The sequence below is a fragment of the Natator depressus genome, chromosome 6, assembly GCF_965152275.1.
Source record: "Natator depressus isolate rNatDep1 chromosome 6, rNatDep2.hap1, whole genome shotgun sequence".
Taxonomy (NCBI): domain Eukaryota; kingdom Metazoa; phylum Chordata; order Testudines; family Cheloniidae; genus Natator; species Natator depressus.
This window is the reverse complement of record NC_134239.1, coordinates 124,320,590-124,342,131: the sequence shown is the minus strand read 5'-3', so window position 1 is coordinate 124,342,131 and position 21,542 is coordinate 124,320,590. Positions and strand designations below refer to the sequence as shown.

General features: G+C 54.3%; 1 protein-coding gene across 1 annotated transcript; it reads left to right on the top strand.

Moving 5' to 3' along the window:
• The first annotated feature begins 4,157 nt into the window (after positions 1 to 4,157).
• Positions 4,158 to 20,971, top strand: PTGDR (prostaglandin D2 receptor). The gene is made up of 2 exons (XM_074956516.1): positions 4,158 to 4,985; positions 19,428 to 20,971. The coding sequence occupies exons 1-2, from the start codon at positions 4,158 to 4,160 to the stop codon at positions 19,623 to 19,625; spliced, it is 1,026 nt and encodes a 341-aa protein (XP_074812617.1). The 3' UTR covers positions 19,626 to 20,971.
• The last annotated feature ends 571 nt before the right edge of the window (positions 20,972 to 21,542 follow it).

The following is a 21,542-nucleotide window of genomic DNA, read 5'->3' as shown; positions in this document are numbered from 1 at the left end:
TCCCAACCTATATGTCTGTGTGGAGTTTCCTGGGGCCCGGCCCCTCGGACCCCCAGTGGGAGCGGAAGGTGATGGTCAATGGGGAGACATTCCTGGGGGGGCGAGATCCTGGGACAGAGAGAACTGTTGTCAGGCTCCTGGTGGTGCAGCCTCAGATGCTGAGGGGCTGTGTGAGCTGGGTGAGGGTCCCAGGGACGAAGCCCCTCGCCCTGCCTATGGCCCAGATCCCTGTGCAGACCCAGGAGGGGTGGGGCTGGCTGGTTGTTGGGGTTCTCCAGGATACCAGCTGCGAGACCCTGTTGTGGGGTGACCGTGTCTCTTTGGGGCAGGATCCAGGCCCTGCTCCTGTAACTGCCAAGGGTTTGAATTTGAATCCAGGGAACCAATCGGTGGAGAGGGAAATGGTCAGTGAAAATGCAGATGACCTGGCTGGCAGCAGGGAGGAGCGGCTAGGCTCAGGCTACCTGCCTGCCTGTAACCAGACCCCTGGGGCTGGGTGGGACAGAGAGATGCTCCCCGCCCCCCTTGCACACCGGAGAGGGGGCTCACGTTGGCTCTGATGCTGTGAGGAAAGCAGGGAGCTCGCTGCCTACCCCCACTGGCACAGCAAGGGCAGCGCTGAGCACAGTGGGAGCTGAGACCCCAGCTGAGTGGGCGGAGACCCAGGCAGGGCAGGGGATCTGTGGGGAGTGGCAAGGTGCTCGGTAAGGAAAGTTTGGATGAGCCTAGGCAGCCTTGTGAGCTGATGGCTGTGTCTAGTCAGCAGGGCGAGAAGGAGAGGAGAGTGGAAGATGAGTGTCCCTGGACCTTACCTGTTAGCTGGGTGGAGAATTTGGACAGGGAAGGAAATGTGCCTGTGTCTGTCAGGGGTATTGACTTGCCTATGGAGGGAGCTACCCTGATCTCCAAGCAGGTGTCTGTGACCAGCCTTGTGTGCTGGGACAAGGGGAGAGAGGTCCCAAGCTGTGTGTCTGGGAAGGGAGAAAGTGTGTCCGGCTCTTCTTTGTCTGTGGAGCAGACAGAAGGGGCCTTTCAGCCTGTGATGGTTGAGGGTCGTGCAGTTGTCTCAGAGTTGGTTCTGGATTCAGCTGAAGCCCAGGAAGGGAAGGGTCCTAAGTTTGGGTCTGCTCAGGAAAATGGCCCTGTAACTAGGTCGCATCCAGTTAGGGTCTATGTAAAATCCCAGAGACCAGACAATTCTGGTGCTTGTATTTTGTCTGTTGCTAGTGTGTTGTTGGAAAGGGTGGAGCAACTCTGTCTAATCAGGGTGAGATCCTAGCCAGGGCACAAGGAGAGCATAAAGGTGTGTGATTGTGTTACCTACTGAGGGTGTGGAAACCCGTAGCAAGAAGGAAAAGATTCCTGAACTTGTGTGTGGCAAAGGGAAGGAGAATGCTTCTGACCTTTTATCTAGGAAGTCTGTAAGTTTGCCTGGAAGGGGATTGTGTAGGAATCCGCCGGATGGGCCAGAGGTGATTCTGGATGTAAGGGAGACCCAGAAAGAGTCTGTTGTTGCTCAAGAAAGTGTTCTTCTAGAGCAAGCCCTCGGTGAAGAGGGTAAGAGCAGAATTTCTGGGAGGGGTGAATTGTTGCATAGAAAAGCCCTCGGGAAAGGAATCCTCATGGAGTCTTTGCAAGCAGTTTACTGCAACTGAAGGGTGTGAAAGTGATTTAATCAAGAAAGTTTCAGTTCCTAACAGCCAGAAATTTTCTGTTGTGAATGGATCCACTGACTTTCCTGTTGAAAGACCCAGTGTGGAGAGCTTTGAGAAGGTCTCAGATGAAATGAAAGCTGTTAAGAAAGTTAAACAGTCCTATAACCAAGTGGCTGTGTTTGGCCAGCTTGTTGGGGAGAAGACCCAATCCCAGTTTGACCCCTTGGGGTTTTGGGGTGGCCAAAGGGCACAGGCCGCATAAACCTTCCCACATGCGGCCTGCGAGTGCTATCGACCACCCCCGACCTAAGGGAGGGCGTGAAACTGGAAGGGCCTGGTGTAACTCCTACCAAGGAATGGGAGAGATGCTGGGGCATCCATGGGAACGTTGGTGGCTTCGAACTTCCCCAGGTCACCGGCTAAAGTGACCCCGCTCAGTTCGATCTCGAAGGGGGGAGAGATGTGACGAAGTGGGACTGTTCTTAATGTTCCCTCTGAATAATGTGGGGGTGCCTCAGTCTCCCCTATGAAGTTCTTAAGTATCTAGGGGGTGGGGTAAGGGTGTATGATCATTGCAGAGCCCTAGATGGCAGGTATGTGCAGGGGTCTGGACACAGAGAATGGCCAACACCCTGTTTCCTGACAACTGATGGCCTGGGCCCTTCCCCCCTGCAAGGTGAGAGCTAAAGGGCTGGAGAACAAGGGAATCAGTTGACCTCCTGGCCCGGGAAAGGAACAAAGCCCAGAGGAGGAGGGGCTGGAGGGAGTTTCAGTTTGGGGCTGGCTGGGACATGGAGTGAAGGGCAGACGTGGTTGTCTGGCTCACTGCCCCCCCAAAATGGACCCAGCTGAGGGGTCCTGTTCTCTGCACCTGCAAGCTCTGGTTTAGACCATGTTCCTGACGTCTAATAAACCTCTGTTTTACTGGCTGGCTGAGAGTCACGTCTGACTGGGGAGTTGGGGTGCAGGACCCTCTGGCTTCCCCAGGAGCCCTGCCTGAGCGGACTCGCTGGGGGAAGCGCACGGAGGGGCAGAGGATGCTGAATGCTCCGAGGTCTGACCCAGGAAGGTGGAAGCTGTGTGAGCTGTGTGTCCTGCAGACAGGCTGCTCCCAGAAAGGCGACTGCCCCAGAGTCCTGACTGGCTTCATGGGGAGCAGTTCCAGAGCATCGCCCGGGGACTCCGTGACAGCAGGGGGTTGGCCTCCATGACCTCCTGAGGTCCCTTCCACCCCTAATCTTCTATGATTCTACGAATTTCACACAGCTCCTCCTTGGCAAAGCTCTGCGCAGCAGGGGAGGCACAGGAGCTGTCTTTCTGCAGAATCTGGGAGACATCAGTGCATGCATCCCGATGAAGTGGCCTGTAGCCCACGACAGCTTATGCTCACATAAAATTGTTAGTCTCTAAGGTGCCACAAGTCCTCCTGTTCTTTTTATCAGTGCATCAGTTCCCATTCAGGAGTTTCTCTCTGCGACCACAAGGGCCAAAACGTCAATTGCATCCCAAGCCTGGGAAAGGTGGAGTGAAACAGAAACCCACAGCCTGGCCCCCGCACCCTCTTAATTTGCCAGTCGGGAACTTTCCTCCCCGGGGGCGAGTGGCTTTCTCCAGCCCTTAGGCACGATGCTGTGCGCGCTTCAAAACGAGACCGAAGCATTTGCAAACCGCACAGGCTCGAGTAGCGACCTGGGGGAAGAGGAAGCTGAAGTCACAGGCAAGCGGGTGTCAAGAGAGCGAAACCTTCCCCGGAGGTGACAGCCGTGCACGCAGGCTGCTCGGGTGGAGGATTGATTCTCTGCCTAGCGTAACCACACCGCCCCGCCCCGGTCCTCCGAGCTGCTCGGGAGACATCGCAGACAGCTGGATAAAGCCGGGCACCGGGCAAGCGCAGGCAAAGCGGCTCAGGCGGGGAGCTGCATCGGGCCATAGCAGGGAGGGCTGGTTAAGCCTCCCATGGACCTCCCGGAGTTTTCGCTGGGGTTTCCCGCCGGACCTCGCCCTGTGTCGGCAGGGGCAGCAGGCGGCTGTCGCCGGGGCTGGCCCCGCCTGGCGGGTCCCGTCGCTCCACGTGGCCGAGGAGACAAACGAGCCGGGGCAGAGCGACCCACAGAGACCGGGCCCCGTTGCTCGCCCGCAGCAGCCTCCCGGGCGGGTCTGAGCCCCAGCGCCGGGGACGCCGCTCCCCGCAAAGGAGCCCGGCCGCTGCCCGGGGTTCCCTCCGAGGCTGCCCCTGGCCGCCCCGTCGGGTTCCCGGACACCCTCCCGCGCCGGCAGCGTGTCTGGCCCCCACCCGCCCCCAGACGGCGGGCAGCCCCCGCTCCCCACACACCCGGCCAGCCGGCACCTCCCTCCCCCGCCCGCAGGGCCGGGCTCTCCCTTTCCCCTCCCCGAGCGGGCTGAGCTCCCGGACCCTCCTCCCCGCTAATCCCCGGGGGCCAGCGCCCCGGCCGGCTGGGCTCTTGTCCCGTCCCGCCCCGCCGGGCTCTTCTCTCGCTCCCCATGGAAGCCGACGGCTACCGCTGCCGGAGCAGCCGCGCCCTCGAGGGCGGCGAGTCGGCGCTGCCCAGCTCGCTGCTCTTCGGCGCCGGGCTGCTGGGGAACCTGCTCGCCCTCTTCCTGCTGGGCCAGCAGCGGCTGCGGCGCGGGCGGCCCCCGCCGGCCTCCGCCTTCTACCTGCTGGTGAGCGGGCTGGCGGTCACCGACCTGCTGGGCAAGTGCCTGCTCAGCCCCATGGTGCTGGTGGCCTACGCCCGCAACCGGAGCCTGAGCGAGCTGTGGCCGGCGGGGGCCGCCGCCGGGGGGCAGCCGGGCCGCCTGTGCCAGCTCTTCGCCTTCCTCATGGCCTTCTTCGGGCTGGCGCCCACGCTGCTGCTGCTGGCCATGGCCCTGGAGTGCTGGCTCTCGCTGGCCCACCCCTACTTCTACCAGCGCCACCTGCCGCGCCGCCGGGCCGCCGCCCTGCTGGCCCCGGCCGCCGCCGCCGCCGCCCTGTGCGCCCTCTTCTGCGCCCTGCCGCTGCTGGGCTTCGGCGACACCGTGCAGTACTGCCCGGGCACCTGGTGCTTCATCCGCATGGCCGGCGGCGCCGCCCCGGCGCGGGGCTACTCCGTGCTCTACGCCAGCCTGCTGGGCGCGCTGGGGCTGGCCATCGGGCTCTGCAACCTGGCCAGCATGCGCAGCCTCTACCGCATGGCCCGCCGGCCCCACCGCCGCAGCTGCCCGCCCGCCGGCCGGGCCCCCGCCGCGCCGCGCATGGAGGAGCTGGATCACCTCGTCCTGCTGGCCCTCATGACCGTCCTCTTCACCGTCTGCTCCCTGCCCCTCATCGTGAGTAGCAGCGGGGGGAGAGGGCGCTGGGGCGATGCTTGTGCAAGGTCCCGATCCTGCAGGGGGGCCCAAGCGCCCCACCGTAACTGGGGCCGCCCTGATCCCAAGGGCCGTCTTCCCCCTGACTTCAATCGGCGGGCTTTGGGTCCGGCCGGAGTAACATCCCCCTCTCCCCAGTATAGCCTTACACCCTCCTTGCTAGGAGCTGGCTTGTCCCCTGGGCGGCTTCACCCCTGGCCCTAGCCTGGAAGCAACTGGGCAGCCGGGTTGGTGCTTCTAGGGGCGCCGGGCAAACGGGAGGGCTGGGGCGCTGTGCCCCATTCAGGGGGTCCACTGCACTCCTGGCTCTCCCCCCGCGGGGAGGGTGTCCGCTCCAGAGGTGTATTCTGTACCCAGGGTTTAAAATCACTGGGGAATACGTGGGTTTAAAATCACATGGACCCTGGCAAATCAGTTGTGAAGCGGCCCTATTTCCAGGGGGCCTTTGGAGCGTGGGCTTTCAGGTGCAGCCAGGCAAACCGGGTTTTGGGACACACCAATCCTGCCAACACTGGGCCACTTTATTAGCCTGTGCGAGCCCAGTGAAGTCAAAGGAACTACGCTGGTGGGTAAGCGGTTTGCCCCCCACACCCATACAAAGGGGATCAAAGCTAACGAGTGAAATCCTCTCCCCGCTGATGTTAATGGCTGGGATTTCCCATCCTGATTCCTCTGCCCCCTTTACATCTTCAAGAGGGCAAAATGAGGCTGAAAACTTAGCACCACTGTCCCAGTGCTAGGGGTGGTCAGGATGAGTGGGGTGAACCCCCTGTACGTATGTTTGCTGCAGTGAATGAAGGCAATGGCGTGAGTGCAGATAAAGGCCCAGTAGCTCTAACTAAAAGGATGTGGGTAACTTTCTGTCACTACCAGACTTCTGGAACTGATAACTTCCAGGGTATTGTTCTTGGGTGTGGAGGATGGACCGAGGCACATAGGCTGATAAAACAGCGGAAGGCTCTGGGTGCTGTTGAAAGCTGACCAGGGCAGCAGTGACGGAGGAGGGGTTAATTGGGTAGCTCCCTGCAACCTGAAATGGGTGGGTGGACCGAGTCTGTCCTTTGGCACTCCTGCTGACAGCCTCTGCGGAGATACCAAGGACTGAGTGGACAGGGACACTGACCCACCCTCTCAGCTCTGCAGTTCATGCTGAGCCTTTTCTGGGGGAGCAATCCAGCACCTTTCCACCCGCACTAAAAACTTTTTAAGAGCAGACAAAGAAAGGGAAAAAAAAGTGACATGGGCACCCCAAGGTGCCCAAGTAGAGTCTCCTCTTAAACTGTGGGTATGCTCTCACAGTGACCTTAAAAATGACACCACCTTGCTCCATTTACTCTGTAAGCTCCATGTCTCGCCTGCTTGAATCGACTAAGAAGCCCTCCGGTTACTCATAAACCAAGGGACAAGTAAGGAGGTGAACCCCTTGCAAATTACACTGTGTCATGGTTATTACGACCGCAGACTGTAAGTCAGTGGCTTGTTTTCTCTACTGAGACAGTTATTAAAAATAACCACATGTTTACAGTGTTACAGATCCATGACAGCAACTCTTGCAAGCTGCGTTTTTTCTCAGGCGCTGTCAACAAAGCTAACAGCAAAAGCTTTTGATTCCAGAGTCACACTGTTGTGGATGGCGTATGAAGTACAAACAAGGCAACTTGACTTACGATCAGTGAGGTTTTGTGCTGAGCCCCAGAAAGATCCTACTTTGATGAGTCCACTGAGACGTTTACTACAAAGTTCCTGGCCATCAGCCAACAAGGAACACCAATGTTTGTGTATTTCAGAGTCACTTTTCCACCCGTACCCACAGTTTAAAGGAGACCCGAGTCCGTTCAGGCACGTGTCCAATGTATTAACATTGTGAAAAATCTTAAACCTTCAATGAAGCATCATTCATCTTCCACAGATCACTCAAATCTTACCCACGTTCTCCTCACATGCCCCGATTTCTTATGCGAGGGAGGTTTTCATGTCCTTTTCTCTCTAAAACATTATCCATTGCGACATGTCTCCAGCACTGGATAACACTCTGAATTTCATATTAACATAGAGCATTTCACAGAAGAAAGTGGGCTGTGCTAATTTAAGAGCTACTCCTGCAAACAGTTATGCATTAGGTTACTTGTGTGAGTACTCCCATATACTGCAATGGGGTGTTCATGTTCTGGGTGTCCCTAAACCTCTGACTGCCAGAAGCTGGGACTAGATGACAGGGGATGGATCACTCAAGAAGTTGCCCTGTTCTGTTCATTCCTTCTGAAGCATCTGGCACAGGCCACTGTTGGAAGACAGCATACTGTGCTAGATCAGGGCCGCCCAGAGGGGGGGCAATTTGCCCCAGGCCCCTGCCCCCATAAGAGTTTTCAGGGGCCCCCACGGTCCCTTGCCGGGGGGTCCTTCAATGCCGCCGAACACACCCGGAGTGAAGGACCCGCTGCCGCTTCTTCCCCTCCGGGTCTTCGGCGGCAATTCGGAGGCAGGGGTCCTTCCGCTCCATGTCTTCGGCGAAGTGCCCCGAAGACCCGGAGAGGAAGGACCCCTGCCGCCGAAGACCCCAGGCCGCCTGAATCCTCTGGGCAGCCCTGGCTAGATGGACCATTGGTCTGACCCAGTATGGCTTTTCTTCTGGCGTTATTCATATGAGTAGGGTTACTACTCAGGATCATATGGATTTAAATGATCAAGCCCTTATTTTCTTTCCACAGCTTCACTTGTGTAAATGTGAAAGTACTCTGAAAACTGGCTTAATTCAGTTACCTATCTCATCCAGATCCGGCACGTATCTTAACACTGTTGTATATATGAAAGTATGGTTTGGAGGGAAAAAAGCCATTAAATCAAAATGCAATTACTTTAGTGGTGCCCATTAGTGCCGTTAAGGACATCTCAATATTCAGAATTCCTTTGTCAGTGATTTACAACTACAAAATCAAAACTAATCAAATGTGAGATTTTAACCACAAGGAGAGACTTAGGGGCTGAATTTGGAGGAAAAGACACCAAAGAAACAAGCCACATGCACAATTTGAGAAGGTTTTATGTGGTTGGAAATACAATCTGGTAGATTTTATACCTTTAGTAGGCTTCACCCACCTCCCACCCCATCACCCCTCTTTAGCTCAGAGAGGTTTAATGGTTTGGGTTTTCTAAAGTATGATTTTGCAGGTAATCATTAGCCCTTTTGTTCCGCACTACAGGTTTTGAAGGGAACCATTATTTTAAAAACAACAGGAGCATTGTGCTTGGGAGAATGGGTTGTCACTATCATGCATAATCATTTTTTTAATCAGCCAAAGAGTTAATATATTTTTGGCCATATACTCCTGTGCAAGTTCAGACCGAGTATCGCAACTGATATCATCTTACCACTTGGGGCAACCTAAATAGGCATCCGAAAGCATATACCCCATTGACAAAGCTGTTAATCAGCCGAGAACACCAGCTTTTATATTTCACATTCAGAAGTGAATAAGCTGCACCTCCAGTACACGGTGGATACAGTAAATAGGACAAATATTTCATAGCCTGGGTATCCCATTCCTCAGTTCTCTTTTCAGATTCATTGTATGCACCAAATGTTTTTAACCTATAAAATTGAAATGGACTCAACACAAAACAAAGACCGTTAAAGGTCTGCTAAGACCACAAAAGGAAGAAAACGCACAGTTGAGGATCTTCCAAAGCCGATGCAGAATGCCCTATCTCCTTATCAATGTGTCTGTGTGTTGTTAGACCCTAATTGTAAATGTCACTGCTTTTGTGGTCTTGTGTTAGCTGGCTAATGGGAAACCCTTTCAGTGGAGTTTTTAATAGGTAAATTTGTAGTGGTTCTCCAAGACAATAAACATTGGTTAAGTGCTGTATTTGTATATGGACTTTCCTACCCTTTTTTAGAAAAGGAGACAAATATACAATGTCATGTTGCACAGAGACCTACTGGTAATGTGTCACGGAGTGTGGGGGAGTCCAGGCCCTGCACCCCTCTTCCTGGGATTCACTGAGACTCTCAGCCAGCCAGTAAAACAGAAGGTTTATTGGACAACAGGAACACAGTCCAAAACAGAGCTTGTGGGTACACCCAGGACCCCTCAGTGAAGTCCTTCTGGGGGAGCAGGGAGCTTAGACCCCAGCCCTGGGGTTCCCTGTGTTCCTCCACCCAGCCCCAAACTGAAAACTAAACCCACCGAGCAGGTTCCCTGCTGCAGCCTCCGTCCACATTCCTGGGCAGAGGTGTCACCTCCCCCTCCCCCTCCTGGCTCAGGTGACAGGCTCTCAGGTCTCCCGTCCCCAGGGCACATTCCCAGGTCAACACTCCCCCCTCCCTGCTGCGTCACATCGTCACATCTCTCCCCCCTTCGAGACTGAACTGAGCGGGGTCACTGTGACCAGTGACCTGGGGAAGTTCGGGGCCCCCTCTCCGGGACAGCGCATCCGCTATCAGGTTGGCACTTCCCTTCACATGGACCACGTCCATGTCGTAATCCTGCAGGAGCAGGCTCCACCTCAGGAGCTTGGCGTTGGCTCCTTTCATCTGGTGCAGCCAGGTCAGGGGAGAGTGGTCGGTGTACACGGTGAAGTGTCGCCCGAAGAGATAGGGCTCTAGTTTCTTGAGGGCCCACACCATGGCCAGGCACTCCTTCTCGATGGCCGCGTAGTGTCGCTCCCGGGGTAGCAACTTCTTGCTCAGGGACACGATGGGGCGTCTCTCCCCCTTTTCATCCTCCTGCATTAACACCGCCCCCAGTCCCGTGTCGGAGGCGTCGGTGAACACCACAAAGGGCTTGTCAAAGTCTGGGTTTGCTAGAACTGGGCCACTGACCAGAGCCTCCTTCAGCGCCCGGAAAGCCTCCTGGCACTGCTCGGTCCAGACCACCTTGTCTGGCTTCCCCTTCTTGCATAGCTCAGTGATGGGGGTGGCTATGGCGCTAAAGTGGGGCACAAATCTTCGGTAGTATCCTGCCATCCCAATAAAGGCTTGGACCTGCTTTTTGGTGTGGGGAGCGGGCCAGTCTCTGATCACCTCCACCTTGGCCGGTTCCGGCTTTAGGCGGCCGCTCCCCACCCGATGGCCCAGGTAAGATACTTCAGCCATCCCCACCTTGCACTTCTCCGCTTTGACAGTCAGCCCAACCCCCTGGAGTCGGTCCAGCACTTGTCTAACCTGGGACACGTGGTCCTCCCAGGTCTGGCTAAAGACACAGATGTCGTCAATATACGCCACGGCAAAACTCTCCATCCCCCTCAGGAGCTGGTCCACCAGGCGCTGGAAGGTGGCCGGCGCTCCCTTGAGGCCGAAAGGCAGGGTCAGAAACTCATAGAGCCCCAGAGGGGTGATAAAGGCCGATTTCAGCCGGGCATCTGCATCCAGCGGCACTTGCCAGTAGCCCTTTGTAAGGTCCATGGTGGTAAGGTACCGAGCTCCTCCCAGCTTGTCTAGGAGCTCGTCCGGCCTGGGCATGGGGTAGGCATCCGATACAGTGATGGCATTGAGCTTCCGATAGTCCACACAGAACCGGACTGACCCATCCTTTTTGGGGACCAGCACCACCGGCGAGGCCCAAGGGCTGGCCGATGGCTGGATCACCCCCAAAGCCAGCATGTCCCGGACCTCTCTTTCCAGGTCCTGAGCAGTTTTCCCTGTGATTCGGAAGGGGGAGCATCTTATCGGCGGGTGCGACCCTGTCTGCACCCGGTGGACAGTCAGATTAGTGCGTCCAGGCTGGTTGGAAAACAGCTGTCGGTACGGATGCAGCACCCCCCTGACCTCAGCTTGCTGGGCAGGGGTGAGCTGATCCGAGAGGGGGATTGTTTCCAGGGGGGAACCAGCTCTGGTCCCAGGGAATAGATCTACTAAAGGGTCATCTCCCTGCTCCTCCCACTGACCACACACAGCTAACACCACATTCCCCCTGGCATAATATGGCTTCATCATATTCACATGGTACACCCGGCGGTGGTGGGCCCGGTTCGACAGCTCCACCACATAGTTTACCTCATTGAGCTGCTTGACGACCTTGAACGGGCCCTCCCAGGCGGCCTGTAGTCTGTTCTTTCTCACGGGGATGAGAACCATCACCTGATCCCCGGTGGCGTAGGCACGGGCCCGCGCCGTGCGGTCATACCAGACCTTCTGCTTCCTCTGGGCTCTGGCCAGATTCTCCCTGGCCAGGCCCATGAGTTCAGCCAGTCTCTCTCGGAAGGTCAGGACATACTCCACCACTGACTCTCCATCGGGAGTGGCCTTCCCCTCCCACTCGTCTCTCATCAGGTCCAGGGGGCCCCTCACCCTCCTTCCATATAACAGTTCGAACGGGGAAAATCCGGTAGACTCCTGGGGCACCTCCCTGTACGCGAACAGCAGGTGAGGTAAGTACTTGTCCCAATCCTGCGGGTGCTGGTTCATAAAGGTTTTCAGCATCATCTTTAGCGTCCCGTTAAACCTCTCCACCAGCCCATTGGACTGGGGGTGATACGCTGAGGCCCAGTCATGCCGGACCCCACATTTCTCCCACAAGCACCGGAGCAGGGCCGACATGAAGTTGGAGCCTTGGTCTGTCAAGACTTCCCTGGGGAACCCCACTCGGCTGAAAATGGTCAGGAGCGCATCTGCCACGGTGTCTGCTTCAATGGAAGCTAAGGGCACTGCCTCGGGGTAGCGGGTGGCGAAATCTACCACCACCAGAATGTATTTCTTCCCCGACCGGGTCGTCTTGCTGAGAGGCCCCACGATGTCCATGGCCACCTTCTGGAAAGGCTCCTCTATGATGGGCAAAGGTCTCAACGCCGCTTTCCCCTTGTCCCGGGCCTTCCCCACCCTCTGACAGGGGTCACAGGATCGGCAATACTGCCGGACGGTGGTAAAGACCCCGGGCCAGTAAAAGTTCTGTAGCAACCTCTGCCGGGTGCGCCGGATTCCCTGGTGCCCTGCGAGGGGGATGTCATGGGCCAGGGACAGGAGCTTGCGGCGGTACTTCTGGGGGACCACCAGCTGCCTCCTGATCCCACAGGACTCCCCTTCCCCTGGGGGAGCCCATTCTCGATACAGGAACCCCTTCTCCCACAGGAACCTCTCCTGGCAGCCTCTCCTCATAGTCCGTCCCTCACTGAGGTCGGCCAGGTCCCTGAGCTTCTGCAAGGAGGGATCTTTCCTCAACTCGGCCTGGAACTCAGCGGCTGGGGAAGGGATGGGGCCCGGTTCCCCCTCCGTGGCCAGGTCTGAGGCCGCAGCCTCTCTGAGCCGTGCCCCTCGGCGCTCCCTCCCCACCCGAGTAGGGTCTCGCGCCTCCAGTGTGGTACCCTCCCCAGGGTCAGGTCGCAGTGCCCCTCGCCGGCTCTGGCTACGGGTCACAACCAGGGCGGTCTGGGGGTCGCTTGGCCAGTCCTCTAGGTCTCCCCCCATCAAAACTTCAGTGGGCAAATGGTGGTGTACCCCCACATCCTTGGGGCCCTCCTTGGTCCCCCATTTCAGGTGTACCCTTGCCACGGGCACCTTAAATGGGGTCCCGCCCACCCCCGTCAGGGTCAGGTAGGTGTTGGGCACCACCCGATCTGGGGCCACCACCTCGGGCCGGGCCAGCGTCACCTCCGTGCCCGTATCCCAGTATCCATTGACCTTCCTCCCATCCACCTCCAGGGGAACAAGGCACTCTCTCCGGAGGGACAGCCCCGCACCCACCCTGTAAACCAAGCACCCTGAGTCCAGAGCCTCCAGCCCTCTGGCGGGGCTGGCTGGGGGTACTCTTCCCTCCTGAGCAGGTGGCAAACTGGTAGCCCCCCTTTCCTGGGTCGGCTGCCCCTCGTCCAGCTGAGTCCCTACCCAGTTAACCCTGGGTAGGTTGGGTCTGCTCAGTTTGTCCCTGAGCCCGGGGCACTGGGCCCGTACGTGGCCTCTCTGGCCACAGTGATAGCAGCTCAGGTCACGTTGGTCCCCTCGAACGGGTCGGAGGGGCCCGACACCAGGCGTTCCCCTTTGGAGGGGGTTCTCCCTATTTCCCCGCTGGGAGGCCCCCTGGTGACTCTCTCTCTGCATCGGGAGGGGCCTGTTCTTTTGGGACTCCTCCCGGCTACCCCCTGACCGACTGTTCACAAACTCGTCGGCCAGCTGCCCTGCATGCTGGGGGTTCGCGAGCTTTTTGTCCACCAGCCACAGCCTCAGGTCGGAAGGGCACTGTTCATACAGGTGCTCCAGTACAAACAGGTCAAGCAGGTCCTCTTTAGTTTGGGCCCCCGCTGTCCACTTGCGGGCGTATCCCTGCATCCTGTTGACCAGTTGTAGGTAGGTGACCTCAGGCGTTTTACGCTGACTCCGGAACCTTCTCCGGTACATCTCGGGGGTCAGCCCAAACTCACGGAGCAGGGCCTGTTTGAACAGTTCATAGTCCCCTGCCTCTGCCCCTGTCATCCGGCTGTAGACCTCCACGGCTTTGGGGTCCAGTAAGGGGGTGAGGAACTGGAGCCTGTCTGCAGGGTCAACCCTGTGCAGCTCGCAGGCATTCTCAAAGGCCGTCAGGAAGCTATCTATGTCCTCCCCCTCCTTCCGCTGGGCCAGGAAGCACTTATCAAAGCTCCTTGCAGTCTTGGGTCCCCCCGCACTCACCGCAGCCGGGGCCCCACTGCTCCTCAGCCTGGCCAGCTCCAGTTCATGCTGCCTTTGTTTCTCCTTCTCCTGCTGCTCATGTTGACGTTCCCTCTCCTTCTCCTGACGCTCCCTCTCCTTCTCCTCCTGCTCATGTTGACGTTGTTTCTCCTTCTCCTCCTGCTCATGTTGACGTTGTTTCTCCTCATGTTGACGTTGTTTTTCATGATCCTCCAGCTCCCTCATTTTCCTCTCCCTCTCCCATTCCAGCCGCATCCGCTCCAGGGATGGGGAGCTCCGCTGGGAGGATCCCCTGCTGGCTGCTGGGGTCAGGGGGCCCTCGGTATTCGCTGGGCTTCCCACAACCCCTCCCCCAGGCATAGGTAGGAAGGGTCTCGGGGTGTCCTGGGCAGCAGTCTGACCCCTCCCAGCCTGGTCAGGCCCCAGGGCCCATGCTGCGTCCGCCGGGCGGCTTCCCTCAGGGACAGGGATCGGGTCATCCAAGCGATCCCTCTCCTCCAGCTGGGCAATCAGCTGTTCCTTGGTGGACCTCCCGACGCGCAGCCCCCTCTGCCTGCACAGCTCCACCAGGTCGCTCTTAAGGCGTTTAGCGTACATCTCCCGGCTGGCCACTCGCAGGCCGGGCAGCTGTCCACGGTTTCCAGGAAAAGCCCCTAGTGTGCCAGTCCTTCTTGAGGTCACCACCTCTTTGCCAGGGTCGAGCTGCAGACTCCTCCGCCCCTGGGACCGCTCGCTGCAATCCCCCGGGGGACCCTGTTACTGCAAAAGTCCTTCTCTCTGGTCACACACTCCCAGGGGTTAACCGCCCCCTGAAACCGTCTCTCTCTGAATCTTCAGCACGCCTGGTCCTCGTCAATCCCCCTTCGTTTTACTGTTCCCCAGTCACTTACTGCAGGAAGCGCCGTTCACGGGGTGCAGTAGATCCCACCTCTGCCACCAGTTGTCACGGAGTGTGGGGGAGTCCAGGCCCTGCACCCCTCTTCCTGGGATTCACTGAGACTCTCAGCCAGCCAGTAAAACAGAAGGTTTATTGGACAACAGGAACACAGTCCAAAACAGAGCTTGTGGGTACACCCAGGACCCCTCAGTGAAGTCCTTCTGGGGGAGCAGGGAGCTTAGACCCCAGCCCTGGGGTTCCCTGTGTTCCTCCACCCAGCCCCAAACTGAAAACTAAACCCACCGAGCAGGTTCCCTGCTGCAGCCTCCGTCCACATTCCTGGGCAGAGGTGTCACCTCCCCCTCCCCCTCCTGGCTCAGGTGACAGGCTCTCAGGTCTCCCGTCCCCAGGGCACATTCCCAGGTCAACACTCCCCCCTCCCTGCTGCGTCACATCGTCACATAATGTTCCAGCTGAATAATACAGGTGGGATAAGGATCTTGTAAGAGAATTCAGGAGTTTTGTTTTTAAAATACCTGTGCATTGCAAAGGGGAAGAAACATTCTTTTCCAAAGTATTGTTATGACCCCTGGATCCAAGTTAAAGTTGTCAGAGAAGGTTTAGCAGTCTCTGGGCAAAGAAGATAAAGCCCCTGAGCTGCACATAATCTCTCCTTCAATATGGACAGTGACTAAAGAAATAGAGCATAAACCTGAATCTAGTGAAAGTGAAAAGTGGGCATTCTCTGTTTCACATAAATAGTGATTCTTAAATTTACAAGGGAAAGTCAATGCCACGTACCAAAACTAAGCCAAAGAAGCACTTTTGGGAGCGCATACGCTCATGTGTTTACACGTGTTTCCGTTTTTTTCACCCCCTTTCCATTATTATTATTTCTTTGTTTTGTGGTCGTTCCTAGGAGCTCTAGTCATGGGCCGGGGTCCACAAATGTGCTAGGTGCACAAACACAGAATAAAAAGACAGTCTCCGCCCAAAGAATTTACAGTCTAAGTACTTCGAATCATAGAACCACAGGATTAGAAGGCTTTTTTAGAATCGAATCCCCTTCTGTGTATCCCTTCTACACTACCCTCTGCAAAGTAAAACAAAATGACACCAGACTTTAAAGATATTTAGGCCCCCATCTCTACCATTAGGCACCTAACTCTCAGTGGGAGCTAGGCACCTTTGAAAAATCTTACTAGGTGCTTCTCTGCATCCAAATGCCTTTAAAAATCTGTCCTTAGACTAAGTTGCCAACCTCCAGTCCAATTCTACCTGATTCTGATCACATTTATGCCACAGAAAACTCTGCGTAACTCCAACAAAGTCAATAGAGTTATCCAGGATTTACTCTGAAGTGACTGAGGGTTTGTCTACATACACATGGAGCAATTTAGGAATAGCTAGTCCAGCATAATTCTACTTTGTAGACAAGCCCTAAGACCATAATGGAACTCAAAGGTGATACATTACTGTGTCCACAAGGGGGCACTCTTACCGCACAAGAATTATTGTCATACTAAACATTGTGCGAAAACCGGTATTTTATGGAGATGATGACTTCATAGTTAAAATGGTGTGTATTTTTTTAAAGCAACATTTAAGTTTCAAATCATTCAAGGTTGCAAATCTTTAGTTACTATAAAAAAACCAGAGGCAAGGTGGGTGAGGTGATTTCTGTTGTTGGACCAACTTCTGTCGGTGAAACAAGCTTTCCAGCTACACACACCTGAAAAAGAGCGGTGTGTCAGCTCGAAAGCGTCTCTCTCTTGCCAGCAGAAGTTGGTCCAGTCAAAGATGTCCCCCCATGCCCCTGGTCTCTCGAATATCCTGGGACCAACATGGCTACGACACCACTGCATATAAAAACAAGCACATTTACGGTTATGGAATAGGTGCATTAAAGGAAAGTCTCAAAATAATAGGCCTCATTTTTCTTTCACACCAGTTTTCCGCCAGTGTTGTTCCATTGTTTTCAGTGGAGTTACTCCTGATTTACACCCATGTCAATGAGAGGAGAATCAGGTCCAACATGTTCATTTATGTAGGAATTAAAAAGTCTCACCGACTGCCCGTCATCTCTCTGAGATTTTTGCCCTAACGTTTTTTCCAATCCCTAGATTGGACGCACTACAACATTTGGGCTTTTTGCAGTCTCCATTCTGCCACTGCCTTGCACCAGGTATTTTGCAATGATCAAAATTCAAAAAGCTATTTTAGCTGCTACCTGCCCAGAAGGCTGTTGCATGCCACAGAAGCAGACCAAAGATGACATAACATTTTATACATCGGGGGGAAAGAAATGCATCCAGCCTTAACTCTGACCCAAGAAGCATAGTTATGAATTCTTTCAACACGTACATCACTGGATTGGTTTATTGGTACGATAAATGTACCTTAATGATGGAGATGCGGAAAGAGTTCATTGAACTCTTGCACAAAGTGGCTCTACAAACACTGTCACGTAGCCTAGAAAGGATTAATGCTAAGTCGGGCCCCCAAGCAAAGTTTAAGGCCCCCTTTCCAAGGTTTTTCTCTCTTCCCTCAAAAACGTTCTCAGGTGGTTCACCCACAGACCAGTAGTTGTCTGCAGAGCAGGGGGTTGGACTAGATGACCTCCTGAGGTCCCTTCCAACCCTTGGATTCTATGATTTTCTTGGGGGGAGGGATAGCTCAGTGGTTTGAGCATTGGCCTGCTAAACCCAGGGTTGTGAGTTCAATCCTTGAGGGGGCCATTTAGGGATCTGGGGCAAAAATTGGGGATTGGTCCTGCTTTGAGCAGGGGGTTGGACTAGATGCCCTCCTGAGGTCCCTTCCAACCCTGAGATTCTATGATTCACCTGCTAGCTCTTCCTCCTTATTTCCCTTGCCTAAGGGTTTGCAGGATTGGGACCTCACCTTGCTGTTTAATGCAACCAATGACGGGATTTCCTGATCCATGAGCAATTCCATTTGTCAGAGGATTCTCCAGATGACCTAATTCCTGAGCTCAGGTTTTGCCCCTACGTAGACTTCGCTTTGTGCTGCATCAGAAAGGAGGCTGTTTCCTTCCCAGCTGCAATGTGTCCCTATGATCTACCGTGTTTGCAAACGCTCAATTGTTCCTTACACATTCGCTTCCCCAGTACTTACGTTTCACAGAGAGCGGGCCTGGTCCTCCTTGCCCACCGGGGGAAACTAAATCACAATTAACTCGACTGACGTTAAGAGAGTTACGTGAGTGTAAAGTGAAAGGAGAATCAGGGCCATCATGCCTTTCATTCCAGCATTTACGTCTTCACAAATTTGGGCGCTATTATCCCCTGTGTTCGAGACAGATGAAGTCTAGTTCACATCCTCAGCCCCTGTGTCACAGGACCGGGATGTGGCAGTCATGCCCAGCTGTTGGAGATTCCTAACTGATGCAGCAAGCCCAGAGGTGCCGGGGCTATGATCTGCCAAGACTAGAGGTGCAGGGGATGAGCCTTCACGTGCCCTGGCACAAATTAAGCCCTGATTGTACCTAGGAGACAGAGCAGGAGTTAGGTCAAGCCCGGGTGGTCAGTGCCAAAAGCAGGGATCAGAACCAGGTTACTTGGAATGAACCAAGGCAGGGACAGGCGCTGTCAAAGCCATGGGCAAATCAAATGCTTTGAGTAGCCGGTGAGATGCAGCTGCTGCCGGGCTTAAGAGCTGGCCAGCTGACTCTTCCCACAATCATGGTGGCCAATGAGGCACAGGGCTGGAGGCCAGCTGCGCTCGTTAGGTTGCCCAGAGACTGGCTCTGCAGCAGCCCTGTTTCCAGACACTCTGTCCCAGCTTCTTTGCACTGCACTGCTGGGGATCCCTGATACCGGGAAATCCCAGGGTGGTATAAAGCGAGTGTAGCTGACTGCACATCACCCACTCCCCTCACCCACGTGGGGCAGGTGTCAGAGCACACAGCACGCTGCCTGATCCTTGGGCAGAGGAGCTCTCCTTAGGGGACTGCTCCCAGCGGCTGTTACCCGGAGCCTTCCTTAAAGTTGCCTTTAGTTATGCTGGGGACTGTTTTGTTTCCTGGCGGTGCCAGGATCAGAGGAATGCAAAGGTTGGTTAGATCCACCTTGCCCTCCCCAGCTCAGCCCAGCTGAGGATCTAGCCCGGGGACACTGAGGCACAGATAGTTTGGAGAAACCAGTTTATTTCCATCTTAGGAAGAAGCCTTTACATGTTCTTTATTTGGCACAAAAATGTATTCATGTCGGAATGGCAAAACCATCCTCTCAGATCTGCACGTCTGCTAATGACATCCAAGCCCTGCAACACGAGGGCCTGGAATAGAGATTGAATGGGGGCATTGATTAGTAGCCAAGGCACAGCCAGAAATACGGCTACTTATCTCATGCCAGTGCAATGCCATTGATTTCAGTGGCACCAGTTATGTGCAACGGAGATCAAAATCAGGCCGTTTTCCTCATGAGACATTCAGTTTATCAAAACCCGTCTGTGTTAGCCTTCAAAGCTAGCCCTGCGTGCCTTCACTATATTCCACTGAGCACTACTGTGCTCACTTGCACACCACTTACTGAGCTTGTAAGTTGTTAAACAATTAAAACGTATAGGGCCAGATCTTCAATTGGCACCAATGGGCATCGCCCCATCACCAGCTGAGGATCTGTCCCATGAAGTGTAATTATGTGCACGGAAACTACTGTTTTGTTGCCTGATCCCAGATTGTTTACTGACTGATCCATCTGCCTACTCAGTTGGTTTTAGTTAAGCTTGATGTCGATCTAAGCAAAGCGCAATCTCAGAATGAACCGTGTGCTGATTCAGTGGGGAAAAGCCGTCGAGTACGATGACTGAATGTAGGGAGCTTACTGAAGTCATTTACGAAGTGCTGTACTTTATTGCCAGAGCTCAGCTCTTAGGTTTTATAATTAGATCTTTTTATTTAAAACAGGTCCGGGCTTATGTCGGAGCCTTTGCCGCTGACTTTAATGAAAAGGCAGACCTTACAGCCCTGAGGTTTCTATCTGTGAATTCCATTGTGGACCCCTGGGTGTTCATCATTTTCAGGACATCAGTTTTTCGCAAGTTCCTTCATAGGGTTTGCAGAAGACTGAATTCTAAAAAAGCCACAACGCCTCGGCTTCTATGACCTCGACACCGAAGCTGCCGCAGTGAAGAGCATTCTGCTTTCTTTGGTAACTTGACTCGAAGGAATATTGTTCCAGGAATTGTTTACCTAATCAAACCGATCTCACTAATTATGCCAAATGTTGTGGATCGGTGGATCTGCTATAAACACGGTAAGAAAATACAGAAATGTATTCCGGGGAAGGTTAAGGGCCTTAGCCGTTCTGCTGTGGACATGTACAGAGAAGAAGCATTCCTCCGTTATTGCATTTTTGCCTTTCCTGTCACAGACTGGAACTGAAAGTTTGTGGTCATGTGAGTAACAGTGAATCTCATGAAGTGACAGTGCTCCGCTTCCCAGAGAACTTGGTAAAAATCAAGTTTGTGGTATAAAGTGCTGCTCTCTGAGTACGGCCCCGATCTGGCAAGCCACTCTGCGTGGGTGGGCCCCGTTGCCTTTGGGGGTTTCCCATTGATTTCAACAGGCCGCCGGCGGACAGACGTGACTACCCACAGGGATCCGCTGAGAGGATCAAAGCCTAAATCAGGAGTCACCAAAGTCTGATAAGGGAAAATAAAACTCTTCCTTTTGCAAATAAATCAAAGCAGTGCACAGTGTCATGTAGCTGCCTCCCCACCTCAATAAATCTATCTTGTCATCCAGTAGCCAGATAGTATCAAATACACAGTACATACAGCATCAGACCCAGCAGCAACGATTCAATGGGCTTGTCTTCACTGTAGGGTCAGCTCCAGGTATAACTCGAGTGCAGCCCTGAACTCAACTCCACGCGCACACAGAAACCTCTAGCCTGCGTGCTCAAACACGAGCTAGCTGGCTAGGCCGGGCTGGGTGGCCTGACCCTCCACTGCTGCTCCCATTCAAGCTAGCAATGCAGTGGGGATTAAGCTATTTTGTGCTGCTAATACAAAGGCTCGGTGGTGCTGGAGTAATGCCACAAGTACTCCATCTTGTTCTGCAGCGTGACGGCTCTCGCTGGGGCTGGTAGGTAACGCTCTGCCGTGAAGACAAGCCCTGCCCTAGATTTGCACCGAGAACTCTTTCTGGTGTTACAGACAAGGGGAGTTCTGTGTGCAGAACTACTGCAGGTCACGGCCCGCAGGGAACCTGCAGAGATCTACCCACGGGTGTAACTTTACTCTTCTGAGTAGTCCGTGAATAAAGTTATGCTGGGGGGTAAATCTTTGCCAGGTTGGGTCTTAAGACAGTAAACAGGCTTGCAGTGGAGTAATGCATTTACATTTATATGCTACAACCATTCAAGTGCTTTAACTATTCATTGGGGACAAACAAGGGCTAAAAAATGTATCGTAGAAAGCAACATCCTGTTGCATTGTATGGTTTGTTCAATAAATTATTCTTTAGCCAGCATTGAGATTTATACCTCGTTCATGATTTCCGTTGTTTGGTAAACAAACATCACTGATCTTTTGCTTTAACAATGGAAGTTTATGCGACCAGTCTGGGAATTATTGTTCTTATCTGATGCATTTTAGAGGGGCCCTCCCCAAGGTATTGTACAACATTGACAAGTTAGGGTCATGTCAGTCCAATAGCTAGTTGGCTCGCTGCAATTATTTGAATAGTATCTGTATGGCAAAATCACTTGCTGATTCCCTGTTCTGTTCATTCCCTCTGAAGCACCGGGCATTGGCCGCTGTCGGAAGACAGGATACTGAGCTAGATCAACCTTTGGTCTAACCCAGTCTGGCCTTTCTTATGTTCTTAAAAGAAGCAGCAAGTTTATGAGAAAATGCCCAAAATGGGAGCAGCTATGGGAACAAAATGGTCATTTAAACTGGGGTTTAGTTTCCTCCCGCGCCACCTGTATAACTGCCATTAATGCTGATTCAAGTTACGTACGTGTATCAAAGCCAGAAACCACCTTACAGGAATATGTAGAACATGAGACCATGC